This window comes from Talpa europaea (genome assembly GCF_964194135.1).
Source record: "Talpa europaea genome assembly, chromosome: 12".
NCBI classification, from domain to species: domain Eukaryota; kingdom Metazoa; phylum Chordata; class Mammalia; order Eulipotyphla; family Talpidae; genus Talpa; species Talpa europaea.
Genome location: NC_140079.1, coordinates 5,838,399 through 5,856,573, shown reverse-complemented (window position 1 = coordinate 5,856,573; position 18,175 = coordinate 5,838,399). Strand labels below are relative to the sequence as shown.

The following is an 18,175-nucleotide window of genomic DNA, read 5'->3' as shown; positions in this document are numbered from 1 at the left end:
GGAGCCTGGGCCGCCCCGCAGGCCCTGCCTGCTCCCAGGATTCCCAGGTGACTGACTCAGCTCCTCGTGGGGCACTGGGTCAAGGGTTGGGGGATGGGCAGGGACCCCAGCGGCCCTCCAGAAGGAAGGATGTGGAGAAGCCAACTTCTGTGTCCCCCTCATCCTGAGCCCCCTCAAGCCTCTCCCCACCCCCAACAACACACAATGTTGAAACCAGCAGGCTCCAGACCCTGAGGCTCCAGGGAGGCGCAAGTGCTGAGGCGTTCTCTTCCCCTGCACGGCCCTCTTTCTGCCCATCTGCTGCCTTCGGGTGGGGGTCGGGGGTGCGGCCAGGGCTGAAGTGCTGGGCTGTGTGACTGTGAGCACGGGGCTGCCACTCTGGCCCCTCCGAGAAGGGGGCTGAGACCTTCCCTCAGGGGCTCCAGCCCCTGGACAGGCCCAGGTAGTGCTGAGTTCAGGGCTGGGGTAGAGGGGGCCCGAGGGTCGTGGGCTCAGGGGAGGCCTGGGGCCTGACTTCTATGGCCAGGAGGCGCCGTGCAAAGTGTCACTCAGGCCAGGCAGCATTCCATCACGGGAACAGACAGTGCAAAGGCCCACAGGTAGAGGAAGCAGGCGGGACCCAGTTCTGCACTGCTCTGGGGCCCGGGGAGCCCCACGGGCCATGAGGGGTGTGCTGCAGAGGCCAGAGCAGGTGAGGCTCTTGAACACCATTGGGGGGAGCTGAGATTTGGGGCCCACAGCTGAGGGCGCCATGGCAGGTGGCAGGTGACAGAGGAGATGCAGCCGCATGGCTGCTGCGAGGGACGCCGGGAAGGAGCAGCGGGGAGGCCAGGAGCGAGGACAGCGGCCAGGGCTGGAGTCCTGGGGAGAGGACAGTCAGTCATGGAGGAGGAACGTGGGGCGGGGAGGGGCAGGGCGGAAGGCCGGCTTGGGGCAGGGAAGGAGGTGGTGGGCAATGCTGGGTGCAGCCTGGGGCACCTGAGCTCTATGTTCCTCATACTAGGCACGATGCAGCCCCAGGGGTCCCCACACTGGGGTCCCCAGCACTACCAGAGAGGAGCCCCAGAAGGGGGGAGGCAGCCACACACTGGCAGGCGGTTCCCTCCGCAGCGACTACCCTTCCTCCAATGTGCAAGGCTGGACCCTTCCTGCCCTCGGGGTCCCCCACAAACACCCCCATCTCAGAGAGCCTTCCCTGATCACTCACATCTGACTTCTGTCTGTCTCCCCGGCTACAGTGTCAGGTCCAAGGCAGAGGCCGCAGCGCCCACAGCAGGGCCGCCCTCCTGGGCCTGTCTGAGCGAGCGGCCGGCGGTAGGCGGCTGAGCGCGGGAACACGCCTCACGGCACGGGAGCCAGGCTGCGCTGCAGCTAGGGACGTGGGGTGTCAGCAAAGGTTGGGGTGGCTGGTGCTGGGGTGGGGGAAGGGGGCTTTGGTTTGGGGAGATGAGAAAGTCCTTGGGTGGCTGCTGGGGCGGTGCCCGACAATGAGAGTGCTGCTGCTATGGAAAATAATAAAAAGGTGCATCTGACCACAACTAAGCCCAGAAATCTTAGTGTTCCTCCCTCATGAGAACTGGGAGTTAGTCTTGTTCCCAGATCCTGGCACACAGTAGGTGCTCAATTAATGGCTGTTGAGTGAATGAAAGCGGTGGCTTGTCAACAGCAAGGGGGAGAGGGGAAAGAGAGACGTTAGAGTGTGGAGCCTGAAGCTGACACCTTACCTTGGCTATAAATCATGCTTCTGTGTACTGGTTCTAACTGGGGCTGATTCTTGCCCCCGGGGGTTTGACAGTGTCTGGAGGTGTTTTTGCCTGTTGTGACTCGGTGGACATGGGAAAGAGGGAAGATGATATGGGAAACCAGCAAGAAGAGGCCAGGGATCCTTCCACCTCCTCCTGGAAGCCCTTCTGGATTTGACACACCTGCTGCCCTCCTGCACCAACACACACACCCTTCCCTTCTTCCCATCACAGCACCAGGAGAGGCTGACAGGTGGGGGAGTCAGGGGTTGGCGTGGGCTGGGGATCAGGGAGGCATTTGCAGTGCGCAAGGGGCCCCTGTCCAGGTGCTGAGGGTTTGTGTTTAGTGTGGTGGATGCAGCTCCTTGCTACACATGGCACAGGTTTGGGGTGGGCATCAGGGCAGCTTTGGAGGTGGTCGGGTTTCACTCGGGTGGGATCCTGCCTGGGCAGCACTTATGCTCACAGCAGACCCCCCACTAGCAAGTTGGGGTCCAGGACTGGCCACACGCAGGCGGGACCCAAGGCTAGGACCCCACACCTGAAAGCAGAACCGTCACCCTCAGATTGGAGCCCACATCCGCACGGTTTCCTGTTTTTCCCCTAAAGTGAGCAAGAGACCCGGGCTGAGACCGCAGAGGGGAAGAGGGAGGGGACACCACCTGGCAGGGTCCCCACAGGCCCCAGAGCCAGGGCTGCACACTTCACTGTCGAGGCATCCTCTGGTCTACGGGCTCAGCAGGGCCAGCACGGAGTGGGCCCGCGGGGAGGACGGCGGAGCGGGCAGGAGCGCCCACAGGCCTCACAGGGCGGACCCTTCCAGCCAGCCCTGCTCCTCAGCACGCCGTGTGTGCACGCGCCCTCCTTGTCCGTCCTGTGTCCACCTCGTTGGCACAGACCCATGATCCAGCAGACACCCCTGCTCACCCCGGTCACCCACAGCTGCTCGGAGCACCAGACCCCCGCCCCCCAGGGTCCTGCTCTCCAACCCTCCCGCTTCCCTCCAGTCCCCACGGCACTGCCCGGGCCTCGGGCAACAACACCCTCAGGGTCCCTTCTCTGCAGGACCTCCAAGCTGACCCATTGCCCCCCACAAGCTCCCTGGCAGCCCTCCCATGACCCCTACCCCCACAATCGCCCACTCTCCCGTGTGCCCCCAGGAACTCTCAGTGACCTCGCTCTGATCCCACCTGACAGCTCTCTCTCCTACTTCCAACATTTATCCTGTCACCTAGCGAACTACATGTGGGGGCCACGCTCCCAGCTGACCCAGATCAAGGTTCAAGGGTGCATTTGGGGACCCAGAGTGGACAGCCTGGCCACCAGAGTCCCCTGTTCAACAGACATGGCCCCTGTCCCCGCGCAGGCGCCAGGACGAGGCAGCGCTGTCCCTGCCGTCCTCAAGAGCACAGTCAGGGGAAACCCCGGCCACGTCCCTCCCCACCTGCTCAGCTGCCATCCCTGGTCCTGGGGGCATAAGTGGGGCTTGCCATGGGTGTGTCCCGGCTCTGAGTGGGGAGAGAGCTCAGGATCAGGGGACACGTCCTAGGGAGGGAGAGTAGAGAGTTGCTGGGTCAAGATGCCGCTGTGAGGCCAGGCCGGGACTGCGGGGGCCGGGTTTTGAGGGGTCCCTGGGTGGGCACCCCGTCCCCCCGCTCTGGGAAGGCATCCTGCGCCCACAGGCAGTGCGACCGCAAACGCACGTTCCTCTTAAGGTGGCCGTGACCTAAGTTGTCAACGCCTCTGAAAAGCGTGCGGCGCGGGCTGAGGCTGAATCAAGTGCAATCGTCCACGCGGAGCAGAAGGCCCCCGTGCTCCCTCGCGGGCTTGCTCATCTCCTGCTCTGTCCTCTCCCTCCTTTCTCGCCTCCCTTTCCGTCCTCCCCTCCCTCCCTGGACCTCCCACTCCGGCCACACAGTGTGACTCTCACACACTCCGTCTCTGGGTTCACATCCGGACTCTGGCCCTCACCTCCCTCCGCCCTTCGGGAGCACCGGGGAGCATGGACGTACCTCAGTTTGCTCACCTGAGACATGGGGCTAATAATAGCGTGGCCGTGGGGGCACCGGGCCATCAGGCGTATCACGCAGTTGTCCGGGTCACCAGCCCATAATTAGCTGTGAAAGGAGAAGTGTGGGTGGGTCAGCATTTCGGCAGAAAGCGTCTCTCCTGGGGAAAGTCCTCCCCAGGTCACAGCCCCGCTGCCTCTCCAGTGGCCCGGCACACTCAGAAGGACGCCGACCCTCTGAAGCTGTGAGTGGGTGACGTGTGTGGCCGAGCGTGCCTGTGTGTGAAGGCGCGGGTGGGGTGCGCACCCGGGGCCGGGGGCCGGTGTGGACGGGGTGGGCGGTAGAGGCGCCCTGGGCTCAGGCCCGGGTTCGGGCTGAGCAGGCAGAGCTGGGCTGCGGGTGGGGGCCGCCCGGGGAGAACTGCCTGGCGTGTGGACCCCTGGCTTGGGCGAGTGGCAGCGGCTGGCATGACCGAGCAGAAAAGATGAGCTTGATGGTCACACTGGGGGTGATGGTGGCGGCTCTGGGAGCCGGGGGGAGGTCGGCAGGGGCCGGAGCTCTGCTGCTGGGACAGCCGGGTGTCGGGACCCGCCACCCAGGCGCCCACCAGGAGGTCCTGTCCCAGCGGTCGAGCAAATAGGCTGCAAGGTCACACATCCTGGGTTCTGCCCCAGGTCCCGCATGGCGTGCTGAGGACAGAGCACTCACCCCTGCAGCCCCAGTTCTACTGGAATGGGGAGGCAGAGCGAGGTGCTGCCCGGCACCCCTGCGGCAGGTTGGCTGAGCACCTGCTCCGGGCCAGGCCCCACGTGCTGCACGAGGGAGTCAGCGCTGCTTCACCCCCGCAGAGCGACCCCAGCAGCTTGCCCGGGCGTGAGGACAGCCCCGGGTCCGGCCCAGCTTGGACTCGGCCTTGTCCTGACCCCCTCCCTGCAGTCACGGCCGCAGGACGCTCACATCTGGGGCCTCCAGGGCCAGCGTGAGCGGCTACTGAGCGGAGCCGAGTACCCCACACCTCGGTGTCCCTGGCGTTCAGGGAGGGGAAGAACTTGCCGGCAGCCACAGAGCAGGGGGGCGGCCGGTGACCGGGGCCCAGGTGCACCCGGTAAGCTCGGGGGCAGCCCTCCAGCCTCGGCCCACAACCCTCCAACCAGCTGCGCCCGCATGGACGCCGCGCCGCTCCCGGTCACCCACGACCCCACCTGCCTGGGGTCGCCGCGCCGCTCCGTCCCAGCGGTCTTGACCCGGGTCCACTCTCACCCTCGCCAGACCCACCGTCCGTGGACACCCAGGCAGGCGCAGCGCCCTGAGGGCAGAGGACAGCGCGGCGCCATGGAGGACGCCTCGTACTCGGGTGAGCGGCGCTGGGGCTAGCGCGCCCCGAGAACTGACCCCTGCGCCGGGAGCCGAGGCCTCGGGGCCTCTCGGGGAAGAAGAGACATCCCTGGGACAGGCCGGCAGGCAGGGAGGGGCGGGGACAGGAGCCTGACCGCCTTCCCAGAGGAGCCCCCAGCGGAGCCTCGGCCCTCCCTTCTCGCGCTCCACGCCCTCCCCACAAAAAGCGGCTCCAGCCCGGCCCTGGCGCCAGAGCGCGGTGGGGCCGGCTGAACGGGGCTCGGATCCCGGGGACTCAGCATGGAGGGTCCTCACGGCCAGGGGGAGCCCAGGGGGGCCACGCCGGTGGTGGGACACCAAGGTGGGGGGGTCTCCCTGTGTTTAGGGACACGGCTGGGGCTGGGGCTGGCCTCAGAGCGAGAGCTGGGGTCAGAGGGGGAGGAGGTCCCAGCCTGCTGGTGACTTAGGGTGTGGGGGGGACATAAAAGGGAGGAACTGGACAGGTGCGACTGCGGGGGCGGCCCCCTGAGGGGCCAGGCGGCCTCTGGCCGAGTCAGGCTCCCTGATGCTGGAGTGAGGGCGGAAGGAGCAGGGGACGCCGGGCTGGATGCGCAGAGGGACAGAGTCAGAGGCCGGCAGAGGTGCCCCGAGGGCGGAGGTGAAGGGCACAGGCAGCCGAGTGCAGGGCGTGGGGAGAGAATGCTGGGGGCCGCTGCACCCTTCTGCTCCAGTGTGAGCTCTGGAGGGCCCTCAGGACTTTGGGGCTCCGGCATGGGGAGACCAGAGATCCTCCTCACCCTCGCCCTGGCCCCTCGCCCCCCAGAGGTCCCGGTGGAGTTCCCCTGGAGGCGGCGGCGGTGCTGCGGGCAGGGAGTGAGGCTGGTGCTGCTGGGGCTGGCGGCGGCCACGCTGTGGGCCGGGCTGCTGAGCCTGCTTCTCCTGTGGCGTGAGGACACCCCACATGGGCCCTTCTCGGGGTCCCTCCCAGACCAGACCCCCTTGGAGCCCAATTTCCCTATCATGCCTTCCACCTTGTCCCCAGCAGCCCCTCCAGCACCCTCCAGGCCCTCTCCCTGCCCAGCACCCCCCCGCCCCCCTTTCTGGACCTCCCACACAGTGTACCTGAGGCCTCCACCCGCTGGCAGGTGGGTGTGGGGTGCGGGGGACTGAAAGTCCCTCCTGCCCCTCCCATCCCCCTTCCCCTCCTCAGACTGGGACACGGTGCAGAGTCTGAAGCAGCTGAAGGACGCTGCTGCCCAGAACGGTATGGGGGCGCTGGGGGTGAGGGCCGGGCTCGCGTTCTGCTCCTGGCGCTGCCCAGTGGGCTGTGAGAGGACCGGGCTCCAGCGTCCTCCCCAGGGTGGAAGCCCAAGGGCTCCGGGGCGGGAGGCTCTGAGAAGTGACTGGAAGGTGGGGGCAGCTCTGTGCCTCAGGGCCCTCACCTGTAAGGGGGCGGCATGTTAGGGCTCCAGGGAGGGACAGGCTGAGACTCGGGACAAGCACAGGGACCGCGCCCGCAGCGGGCTCCCCACAAAGAAACACCGCCCTGCGTTTAATTCGGGGCAGCACAATGCACACGCGCCCCTCGCAGCACTTTCCTGAGCGCTCGCACCCCAGCATTCAAAACAGAAAGCAGCGGCGGATCCCAGTGACTACATGAGGGCTCACCCGAGGCCAGGAGGACCTGTCCTTCTGCTCCTGCTTGGGCACACTCACCGTCTTCCCTCTCACCCCCCAGTCTCTCAGGTCTCCAAGGCCTTGAAACAACACCAGGGTGACCAGATGGCCCAGAAATCCCAGGGTGAGTGAACTCAGGTGGGGGTCTTGGGGGAGGTTTGGGGGGCCCAGGTGGACATGTAAACACAGTGCTGTACACCCACCAGGCCCCCACCTGTGAACTACAAAGCTGGGGCCCTAAAGACCCCAGTTAAGAGGCCAAGGGGGCTGGTGGGGAGATGGGGGTGTTCTGGCGACTTGCTGATCATCAGCCCGCCCCTGCAAACAGCTACCCAGATATCACAGAACATGGAGGAAATCAGAGCTGAGCTGAGGAGAATGAAATCTCAGGGTAAGCGTTCAGGGAGGGGGGCAGGTCCTAGAGCCATGGGGGACCATGAGGTGGGGGGCAAGACGCAGGTACTCCTGGCCCAGAGGCGTTACCCCTGACACTCCCCTTCCCTGGCCAGACACTGAGCTCTCCCGCAACCTGGACATAATTGTAGAGACCCTGAGCAACCTCAAGTCCCTGGGTGAGTGTTGAGGGGGGCAGGAGATGTGGGGGAGCCATGCAAGTTTGGCGCTGACGCCGCACCCCCAATGGCCCTAGGCCTGAATGAGAGGCAGAGGGCCTTCGCGTCCCTAGAAAGGCTGCAGGTGGAGGTGGAGAAGCTGTGGGTGGAGCTGCGCGTGTCCAGCGGTGAGTGTCTGTGCCATGGCGTGGCCATGTCGGCGGAGGGGTGTGTCTGTGCACAGCAGGGTCTGGGGGGCTCAGAAGGCTCTTTTGGGGTACCCTCCCCCGACCTGGGCTGGGATGGCTCCCCCGCAGGGGAGCAGCCCCACTTGTCGCTGGGCGTCAGGGCCAGAACTCACCAGGGTGCACTCTGGCCAGCAGGGGGGCTCGGGGTGGGTCACCTCTGCAGCGGGGCTGACAGTAGCTTCTTCCCAGGGTTGCTGGCAGTTGAGGGGGGGGCAGGGGGCTGGGCCCAGGAGGGCAGCAGGTTGAGGAAAAGAGCCATTTAGGCAGGTGACCTGCCCAGTCCCCCACTTGCTCTCTGGGCTCCCACCTTGGGAAGCCCCAGCTGCCCCAACTAGGCGAGAGAAGAGGAAGGATCTCTGCTTGGTGGAAGGTCATGCTGTCCCCTGGGGCATGGTGTGGCTGTGGGGATCCCAGCAAGAAACCCCCTCGTGATCTTGTGGGGAGCGTGGGAAGGGGTTCTGGCCCCCCCACCACGAGGGGTCACCTTCTGATCTCTCCTGGGGGCAGGGAGCTGAGCCCAGCTCCAGGGAGGGCTCTGGGGGACGTGACACATCCAGGTGACTCCCCACACTTCTCCTGCGGGACCCAGAGGTGTTCTCTCGGTTTTAAGGCCGCACCCCCAGAGGGCTGTGCCGGTAGGACCCCCATGTGAGAAGCACGGCCAGCTGTCTCCTCTCTCCTCCCCGGGGCTGTGAGAGCCCTGTGGGCCCAGAGTCCCCTAGAAAAACTGCACGGAAGTTTCGGAGCCTGCCTGCACACCACTCAGGACACCCAGCTCAAACCAAGAGGGAGGCCCCGGGGCGCAGCCTCCTCCTGAAGCACTGGTGGCGGCGGCAGCGCCTGTTCCCTTGGGGTGGAGACGAACGAGCAGCCCCTCACCCAGGCTGGCCCTGCCTCGAGGCCATGGGGACCCAGGCCTCCGCCGCACCCCCACACCCCCACGCACAGCCTCTCCTGCTCAATGAGAAGAAATGCACCCCAATTTCCCACAAAGGGGCCCAGGGGGCCACTTCTGCAAGCACAGCAGCCCTGCTAGCTGGAGGGGGACGTGGGAGCACGGAGAGCAGGAGGCAACCCTGGCCTCGGCAGCGCCGTCACCCTGGCAGTTAAGACTCGGCTGGAGGGGATGGTGCTGTGGGAACAGTGGCACCTGCCGTGAGGACGGTGGTGATGAAGGCGCTCCGTAAAGTGGGGTGTGAGGACAGTGGTGGCTGAGGAGCTGCTGGCCACATCGTGGCACTGAGGTGATGCCGGCGTGAGGGGAGGCTGGCGTGAGGGGAGGCCGGCATGAGGTGATGGCCACAGGCGTGCTTCTGGCCACGGTGGCAGCTCGGTGGTGACCGCATCAGGGGCTGGTGGCGGCACCCTGGCGGCGGCACCCTGGCGGCGGCACCCTGGCGGCAGGCGTGGCGGAGGCTGGGCCGCGGTGCTCCTGCTCAGGCGCTGGTCTCGCACACAGAGCCGGCGCTCCGGGACCCCCCGCTAGGCTCCAGGGTGACTGTGCCTCCAGCCCAGGTCACGGGAGTGACGCCGGCGGTCACTGCGCCCGCCGAGCGGACCACAGCACCCCCCACGTCCTCAGGTTCTCTGTGCGACTCCTGCCCCGAGCGCTGGGTCTACTTCCAGCGGAAGTGCTACTACTTCGGCGAGGGCGCCAAGAGGTGGTTCCAGGCCCGGATCGAGTGCCGCAATCTGCAAGGGCAGCTGGTCAGCATCCACAGCCAGGAGGAGCAGGTGGGCCTGGCTCTGCATGCGGGGGCGGGGCAGCGGGTGCCCACCCCAACCTCTTCTAGGGCGGGGGCCCAGGCCTACCTCCCCAGCCTCCGGCTCTACCCTGCTCCCCAGGACTTCCTGACCAAACACGCCAGCAGGAAGGAGTCCTGGATCGGACTTCGGGACCTGGACGTGGAGGGGGAGTTTGTCTGGATGGACGGGACCACCCCGGACTACAGGTGAGGACGGCGCTCTGGGCGGGAGCAGCGCAGACTCCGAGAAGGCGCAAGTCTGATGAGACGGCAGGAAACTGGGGCCTGAGCGCCTGGTCCAGATGTGGAGAAGTTTCTGGATTGCACCTGAGGGTGATGTCCAGGGTTGGGGTGCAGGTCCAGACTAGGGGGAGGAGAGAGGAAGGATGTCCCTGGGGTGCAGGGAGTTGGGGTGGGAATCCAGGGATGAGGAGGGAAGGACCCAGGTTTAAAGGATGCGCCTAGGCTGAAGGCAACAGGTCCCCAGCCCTTCCTACCCACCCTCTGAACCGAAGTCTTCTGTTCCAGCAACTGGAGGCCGGGGGAGCCCAACAACGGGGGCCAGGGCGAGAACTGCGTGATGATGCAGGGCTCGGGCCAGTGGAATGACGCCTACTGCCGCAGCTTGCTGGACAACTGGGTGTGCGACCGCCTGGCCACGTGCTGACTGCCTCCTCGCCCCCTCCCGAACCCCCCGGGACACACTGAGACATGGACCCTGACTGCCCACCCTAGCTTGAACTCAGGAACAGCCAAGCCCAGAACAGGAGCCTGAAGAACCCCCCCCAAAAAAGCCCCGATGCTTCCACTGTGGCCAAGGGCCTGAGACATTCTTTCCTGCCTGCCAGGCCCAGCCCTGGCCCCAACGCCCCAGAGGGCTGGGGAGGGTACTGTCCTGGGACATGGGGGTCCTCCAGCACAAAGTAGGGCTAGACATGGCCCCTTGGAGAGAATGCAGGTCGGGACCCCAGGCCACCAGGTTTCTCTACCAACTACCCACGCACAGATCTGTCTCCCCCAGAAGTCTGAGGACCTGCTTCCTCCTCAGAAATCCAAGCCAGTGAGTGAGCACCTACCGTCTGCTCTGCTCTGTCAGTCACCCGGGCCCACGCTGGGGACATCCTTGCCACCTCTTTCCCTCACTGCCCTTCCACACTCATAAAGCAAGACAGGGGATCTGCGTAACAAGTTGCATTTCAGAAGCCAGCCACTTTTCCTTCCTGCTGCCTCTGCCTTGGTTTAGCCCCAAACATGACCACCTTGGCCTCCCTCTTCACTGCCCCTAAACCTTCTAGAAGTTTTCTTCCAGTTCAGACAAATGTCAAAGTCCTATGGGTTCCTCTGGGGTCGCAGCACCACCCCACACACCTCACCTCCTCAGCAGGATCTGTCTCCCCGGCCCCACCCACACTAGCCTCGAGCAGTTCCTCCCTCAGGCTCACCCACCTCACCCCCAAGCCCAGGCCCAAGCCCCAAATCCTACAGTTGTTTAAACTATCAAGCTATCACCAGCCAATGCTGCTTGAGTTCAATCCCCAGCCAGGGAGCTACCCACACGGCACAGCAGACCTCTCCTGTCTCCCGGCTGCTCCCCTCAGCGGTGGATTTCAGTAGATCTGCCTGTTCTGCGCCCCACTCTGTCTCCGGTGAATCCTCTCACCCTCCGCACCTTTGGCCTGCACCCCAGCTCTTGTATGCATAGATAAATAAATCTTTAAAAAAAAATAAACTTCTTTCTTCCCCCAAGACGCCTCCTCACCCTCAGCAAGGACAAACAGACCCTGGGCCCTTCCAGAGCATCCCTCACCAAGGGGCCCCTGGACAGAGCTGGCCTTCTGCTTCCTGTCCCCCCCTCCCCCCAAGCAGTCGCTCTCACCGGGGTCCCTGACAACTCCTGCAGAACCCTCTGAAGCTGGCCCCCCGGGCACCATGCCCCTGGCTCTCCCTCCTCTGGCCTGCGGCGTCCCCATGTAGACTTACCCCACACTTCCCTCCTGGACTCCAAGGCCCGAATCCCTGCTGGCCTCCTAGACGCTGCCCCTCAGTTCAGACAGAGGCTGTCGCCCTGACCACCTCCTCTCCCAGCTCCCTTGGGCCCCTTCCCCCACCAACAACTCTTTGCTGATCATCAGAGCTACACATAGTAGGTGCTCAATTTTATTCACCCTCTGAGGCACACTGCCTTCTTCACAATGTGCCCACCCCACTATCGCCCCTGGCTGGAATGAGTGATGCTCCCCATGGCCAAGCCCACCTCACCATGATGCAGCCAGATGGAGCGTTTCAAGCAGCCAATTGGAAACTGACACCTACCTCCCCTTTAAACCTGGCAAGCAGTGAGGGACCCCCAGGTAAAAGCCCCTGAGATGCCTTTCTAAACAGATGGGGGGTGCGGGAGAAACAGATTTGAACAAATTTCCCCCAAAGTGTCTGTCAGGACTCACCTTGGGAGGAGTGATCGGGACCGAGGACGATGGGCACCCGGGAAGGCTGCCCAAAGCGTAGCACTTTTAACCAGCACCAGGGGCTCGTGAGCCAGCCGTGTACTCAGAAATCAACTTCAAAATATTTTAAGCATCCAGACGATTCTGAAGTGAGACTGCCTGACCCCCTTGGAGAACCACTCTGGGGCAGTTCTCAATGTTCAGTCCCTGGAGCAACTGCTGCTCCTGGAAACCTGCCAGAAATGCACATCCCTGGGTTGGCCCCAGAGCTGGGCAGGGCCTGAGCTTTAATATTCTGTGCCCTAGAGTCCCGTTTCTCAAACTAAGGTGCACAGGAGTGCCCTGGGGATCGGGCTCAGGTGCAGACTGGAGTGGGCAGGCGGGGGCGGCTGAGGCTCCGCACATCTCACAGCTCTGGGGAGACCTGCTGCCACCCATGCCCAGGCCACTCTGAGCAGCAAAGGTCGAAAGCAGGGGTCAATGAGACACCGCCTGTTTTCTGGGCACACAGGAGTAGAGTAGCCAGGGCGCAGGACACACAGGAGCCACTGCTCAGCCCTGCACAGAGAGTGTGCTGGCCTCTGGCCCGCAGGCACCTCTCCCAGCCTGGTCCCTCCACCGGTCACCACCCCTCCACCTGCTCAGCCTGCACACTGCCTGGGACTCCAGAAGCACCAGCAGACCCCTCCCAATGGGGCCAGTCCTTCCGCCTGGTGTAACTTCACCCCTGCTGGCCCCCCACCCTATCTGAAAGCTCATGCAGGGTCCAACCCTGCCCCCACGGGCATTGGGAACGCCTTGGGCCTTGGCCTCCCTCACCAGACTGAGGCACAGGCCAGGCCCAGGTGTGGGGGTAATCTGAGGCCCCCACACAAGACACAACACACGTGGGAGAGGGGCGCTCCTCATCCTTTATCTCCAGAGGGGTCAGCGGCCCTCCAGGGCCCGGTCACGCGCAATGACCGCCTCCTCGAACTTGATCATGAGCGTGGTGCCCTTGTGCCAGTGCGCCGTGACCTTGGCGGGGAAGCCGCTGTGCGTGAGCACAGCCTCCACGATGCCGGCAGTGAAGCTGGCGCAGTTGAGTGTGCTGTTCTCCTTGGGCACAGAGATGTAGGTGTTGATGAGCGGCTCGCGCTCGATGATGTAGAAGGTGCGCGCGTCGTCGTTGGCCTGCTCCAGCTTGTCGGCCTCCTTGCCGAAGAGCGCCTTCCACACGGCGCCCTTGACGAAGAGCAGTGCCCCCAGCACCTTGGTCTCGCGCCGGGCACCCTTTTCACGGGCCACCAGGGCATCCAGAACGCGGGCGCCCACCTGGCGGCCCAGCGCGGCCAGGCGCGCCTGCAGCTCGGCCACCGAGAACACGCGGCTCTGGCAGTGCTGCACCAGCTCGGAGAAGAGCAGGGCGAAGGCGCTCAGGCTCACCTCGGTGCGCGGCCGGGCCAGCGCGCGCTCCAGCAGCGCCGACTTCCCCCGCGTGAAGCGCGCCTCCATACCGCCGCCTGCGGGGGACAAGGTGCCAGGGTGTCCGCGCAGGGCAAGCCCGGGTCCCAACGGGCCCCGCCCCAGCCCGCTGGGTGCCCACCGCGGACTTCCCTCCGTCGAAAGAAATGACTGGAAGGCAAGTGGGCGTCCATGATACACCCCTCCGCTACACCCCAACAGCACAAGACAAGGGCAAAGGAAAAGCCTGCACCCCGGCTCTCGTACAGAAGAGGGCGTGGGGGGGGAGGGAAGAGCGAGCTGAGGAGGCTGCAAACCACCCTGATCCTCAAGTTCCAGACAATTCCTGGTGCCTGAAAAGCACCTTCGTGACCCTGCCGCCATCTGTGGGAGCCCCACCCTTGCCCGTTCAGGTGTGAAGCCCAGAAATTTGGAAGGTTGGCACCAGGCCTAGGGCAAGGGAGGGGACACGGGCTGTCCCACTGCCCGCCGCGGGTTAAGAGAACCTCCCTTCTCCCCTGCAGAGTAAGAAAGGGGCGGGCAGGGGTGCGTCCGGACCACCTGCTAAGAGGGCCGGGGAGCTTGGGGGGCGCGTGCCATACCTGGAGCAAGCCCGAGGGGGCGCCGGGAAGCCCTCCAAGCTCGCGCCCTTGGCGAGCGCGGGTCTGCACTGCCCTGAGCGCACCTCCCTGCGTCGTGGATCCCCGCGATCAGCAGACCGGAGGGGGCGGCCGAGAAGGCGTGGGGGCGCCCCGCAGAGGCAGCTGGGCAGCGGGAAGCGAGAGCGGGGCAGTGTCACAACCCGGCTGGGGGCCAGGGAGAGGCTGCAGGGGGCGCCGGGGTGCTCCTTCCCCGGGAACCCAGGCACTGCTGTCCGCGTCGGCAGAGCAGTAAAGGGCGTGGGAAGGAACCCGAGGGGCGCGGGGACCCCACCGGGCATCCCGAGCGCGCAGAGAAAGCTCCGCCCCCCTCGCCCGCTCAGCGCGAGCCGCCGCCGGGGGGCGCGGGGCCGGCGCCGCACCACGCAAGCCCGGAGCCGCGGCGGCGCCGACCGGGGCGGGCAGGCCGGGGGCGGGGGGCCGAGGCGGAGGGGCCGCGCCGAGCCCCGCCACCCGGCCCGAGCGGGTCGGCGCGCTGCGCCTCGGGACGGCCCGGGCCCGGAGCCCCGGCGCGGCGTGGATCGAGGAGCGGGGCCGGGAGGAGCCCGCCCTCCCCTGGCTCCCCGGGCGGCCCGAGGCGGCGGCCCAGGGACAGCGGGCGCCGAGCCCCGGGCCGAGGCGCCGGGCCGGGGGAGGGGCCGGGGCGGACGAGCCGGGCGCGAGCGGGGGTCTCACCCGGAACTGCGTTGGCGGCCCGGCCGAGCAGCTTTACGGCGTCGTAAAGGACCTGCGCGCGCATGCGTGTGGGCGGGGCGTGTGGGCGGGGCGTGTGGGCGGGGCGTGTGGGCGGGGCGCGCGGCGAGGCCCGGGAGTGGCCGCGCGGGGGCGCGCGCGTCCGTGGGCGCCGCCACGGGGTGAGGCCCGCGCCCTGTGGCCGTGCCCGCTGTGGTTTGCTCAGGTTCGGGGGTCAGTGGCGCGTGTGGTCACCTGCTGGGGGGGCACACATTGGACGATGGGCGCACCTCGGTCCCTGGACGCACATTCTCTTGGGGACGTACAGCCTTGAGCCGCGGGCTGGGTACGCTTAGCACGCGCACGCGTGGACACCTGCCCCGCGGCCCAGGTCAGCTCACCGGCACAGGTGTGCCCGCGGGTACATGGGTGCATACTGAGGCGCTTATCCGTGTCCATAGCCCCGTGGATACACAGGCAGACTTTGTGCATCTCACACCACAAGCCCTGAACCCTCCTGGGCACACACTGGGGGCGGCGGGAACTCGGTCACTCTCTGGGCCCGCCTTCCTGGACACACAGGGACCCGCCGGGGTTTCCATTCCAGGTCCCTTAGCATCATGCCCCATGTTCACAGGATGACTTCCCCGTTCCCCCAAGTCCTAACGTTTCTAGACCGCCCCCACCACTTTGCGAAGTACCCCCGTCACCCAGTAGCAGATCTGAAAGACGCATTGTTTTCCCGGGGCTTTTATCTTCATGAATCACAAAACGTGGGTGCAGACACAAAGGGCCGGGCGTGTGCACGTGCTCCGAACTCGGCTGGCGACATCATCAGGCGCAGTCACATGGACACACACCTGTGGGCACGGGTAGTGCCAGGGCGCCCCCCCCAAGTCCCAGCGAGCCAGGCCTGCGCTGCCCGCGTATTCACACACGACACTCACACGTGCACAGCACAGTCACAGGCGACACGGCAGGGAGGCGGCCCCTCGCTCACGCGCGGCACCCCCGAGGCGCGCATCAGCCCAGGGCCGGGCACACGCGTGCAGTGACGCAGCGGACGCCCGTGGCGCCCACGTCCCGCGCCCCCCCCCAGCCCTCCTGAGGAGCTCCGGGACGCCCCCTCTGCTGCTGCGCACACGCATGCACCGCCAGGACACACCCACCGCACTCACACCACCACAGCGGTTTTCTGTCTGTGGATGAAGAACAGGGTCAGGCCAGGCTGGGGCTCGTGTTCAGTCTTTACTGGAGGTGCAACCCCACCCTCCAAGCTGCAGCCTGGCGTGGGATGTCTTCATTTATTGAGTTGTGGACCCTGGTGGGGTGGACACCTGGGGTTAGGCACCTCCCACCTCTGGGAGAGAAGCTGGGGCCAATTCGGGACTCCTCCCCACCCCCAACCAGCCTCAACTTACCTGACTGTGACTTCTGCAGCGAATTGGAGATACTCTCTAATTTATTCTTGATCTGATTTATATCTGGGAGGCAGGGTGAGACAGGAGGAAGTTTGGGGGCGGTGCTCAGACAGGTCCTCATTTTCATTGGAAGCCCCTCTCTGCCCAACCCCAACTTGGGGTGCCCAGCAGGATTTATATATCCCCTGAAGGACTCAGAGGGCAGTGCCCACCACCTCTCCAGACCCTGAGCTTTAGGAGGGTGGGGCCCTGGCCGTTCCTCAGCCTCTGTTCCCCAGAACCCAGCCCGGCACCCGCGTGAGGTCTGCCCAGACACCTGTTGACAGCAACTTCAGTTTCTCATTCCCACTCCCGACGTTGCTGAGAACCATGGCGATGTCCTTCTTGGTCTCATAGAGCCTCTCCTGGACCTTGCTCCAGGTTTGCTGCTGCCTTGCCTGGTAGTTTTGCATGGAGCTGGAGGCTGAGGGGGTGAGGGGGATGGGAGTTGTGGCGTCATCACTTTCCCTGCCCCCACCCGGGCCCCTTGGGCCACCCTCAGGCCCCTCCTCACCATTCTGAAGCTCCCTCTCCAAGTTCTGCAGCTGCCCTGACAGCTTATCACCTGTTCAGTGTCGGGAGGGGGAGATAGGAAAACCCTTGAAGCACCTCAATTCTGCAGCACTGGAGCAAGGTGGGGAAGGGCAGAGGGAGTCAGGGAAGGAAAGCAGGTGACAACAGCTCCTGAGGACCCCCCCCCCCGCCACTGTCCCAGACCTCTCCCCTGCCATCAAAAATAAAACAGCAAAACTCGCCCACTCACTCTTCACCAGGACCAAGGCCAAGAGGATGATGCAGAAGGTGAAAGTCAGCGCCAGGAAAACATACAAGCTCAGGATAGCTCTGTACAGCCAGGGGGGTACCTTGGCCCCATCAGGGGGTGATCTGGATCTGCCTGGGACTGGGGCAGAGGCCAGGTCAGGCCATTAGCACTGACTCTTAACACCACCAACAGCTCTGTCAATAGCACCTACACCCGCTCCCAGTGCTGTTGGCCACCTCGACCACCAACAGCACAGCCAGCGATTGTCCGAATAGTCGCCAACTCCCACTTACACCCACGCCCTTGATTGTCCCCATCACCAGGGCTCATCAGCACCCTCAACACTGTCCCCTGTTCCTCCCAATCCCCCCAGTCACAGAGTACTGTCACCCATACTTTCACCACCACTTCCAGCAGCGTAGTCAACACCACCATCACCAACTCCACAGCCCCCACCACGGTCCCACACCAGCCTGACAGCACACTCTGCCATTGAGTCTATCCCCTCGCCCCACCCCACCCCCTGGCAGGGTGCTGCTTACCTTGATTCTTGGGTAGCACATCACTGCCTTTTGACTTGTCTTGCTTTCTGAAGGTCAAGGTGATATTCTCATAAGCGGGGTCATCTGCAACTGTGGGTGGGGTTGTGGAAACATGCCCAGAGCTCTGAGTAAGGATGGGGGCTCAGAGTTCTTGGTTCACCAAACTCAAATTTCTGGGGGTAAGAAATAAGGAACTAAGATCTGCTACTTGGGGAGAGGGTCTGTATATGAGCATTCAGTCACACACACACACACACACACACACACAGTTTTTGGGCAGGGGGTGGTGCCCTCTGGCCTCCATATTCAGCCCTTTACCTCTCCTATCCCAACCTCCCTACTTCACCTATCCCCTCCCACCCGCAGGTGCCTAACCATCTTTGTTTTCCGGGACCCCCGGTCTCTTGTCTTTGGAGGCTGCCGCCTGCATCTTGACTTCCTGGTTCATGTGGATTTCCCCAGCCACCATGGTCCCCAGCCAGCCAGTTTGTCCACACATCCCCGCCCACCAGAAGGTGTGTCGAGGCAGATGAAGAAATCTTGGGGGTAGAGGGGAAGGAGGGATCAGAGTCCTCTTTTCAGGGATCCAGGACCTTGCACCCTGAGATATCCTCCCTCTCCCCCTGGATCAAGAGGGTCTTAGGAGAGCAGAAGTCCCAGGGAGGGCCAAGAAGAGGGGCCTAGACCTGGGGGCAGACTGGAAGGGTCAGGAGCCTGTAACAGGGGCGTGAGCTAGGTGGTACTCGTATTTACATATAAATGGATCAAATCAGCATATTTTATACCTTAAGCTTACACAATGTTCTCTGTCAATTATGTTCAATAAAAATAAACAATTTTTAAAAAGGCCAGGAACCTTGCAGTGTGTGTGCTTGCATGAAGCTC

The 18,175-nt window shown here is 64.4% G+C and overlaps 3 protein-coding genes across 3 annotated transcripts in view; 1 reads left to right on the top strand and 2 right to left on the bottom strand.

Annotated features, from left to right (window-relative positions):
• Positions 1-18,175, bottom strand: part of LOC311182543 (olfactory receptor 7G3-like) — a gene marked incomplete at both ends in the record, with an annotated part of 735,701 nt that overhangs the window by 35,241 nt on the left and 682,285 nt on the right. The gene's annotated exons all lie outside the window — the stretch shown is intronic.
• FCER2 (Fc epsilon receptor II) lies at positions 5,084-9,974 on the top strand (the record flags this gene model as incomplete). The annotated part of the gene is made up of 10 exons (XM_084248490.1): positions 5,084-5,105; positions 5,910-6,032; positions 6,297-6,350; positions 6,825-6,887; positions 7,092-7,154; positions 7,273-7,335; positions 7,413-7,502; positions 9,145-9,296; positions 9,408-9,514; positions 9,836-9,974. 10 exons carry the CDS (start codon positions 5,084-5,086, stop codon positions 9,972-9,974), a joined length of 876 nt encoding a protein of 291 aa, XP_084104616.1.
• Positions 12,651-14,554, bottom strand: TRAPPC5 (trafficking protein particle complex subunit 5). Its single transcript, XM_084251433.1, has 3 exons — positions 14,529-14,554; positions 13,797-13,958; positions 12,651-13,253 (listed from the first exon to the last, which is right to left on the bottom strand). Exon 3 carries the CDS (start codon positions 13,243-13,245, stop codon positions 12,679-12,681), a length of 567 nt encoding a protein of 188 aa, XP_084107559.1. The 5' UTR covers positions 13,246-13,253; positions 13,797-13,958; positions 14,529-14,554; the 3' UTR covers positions 12,651-12,678.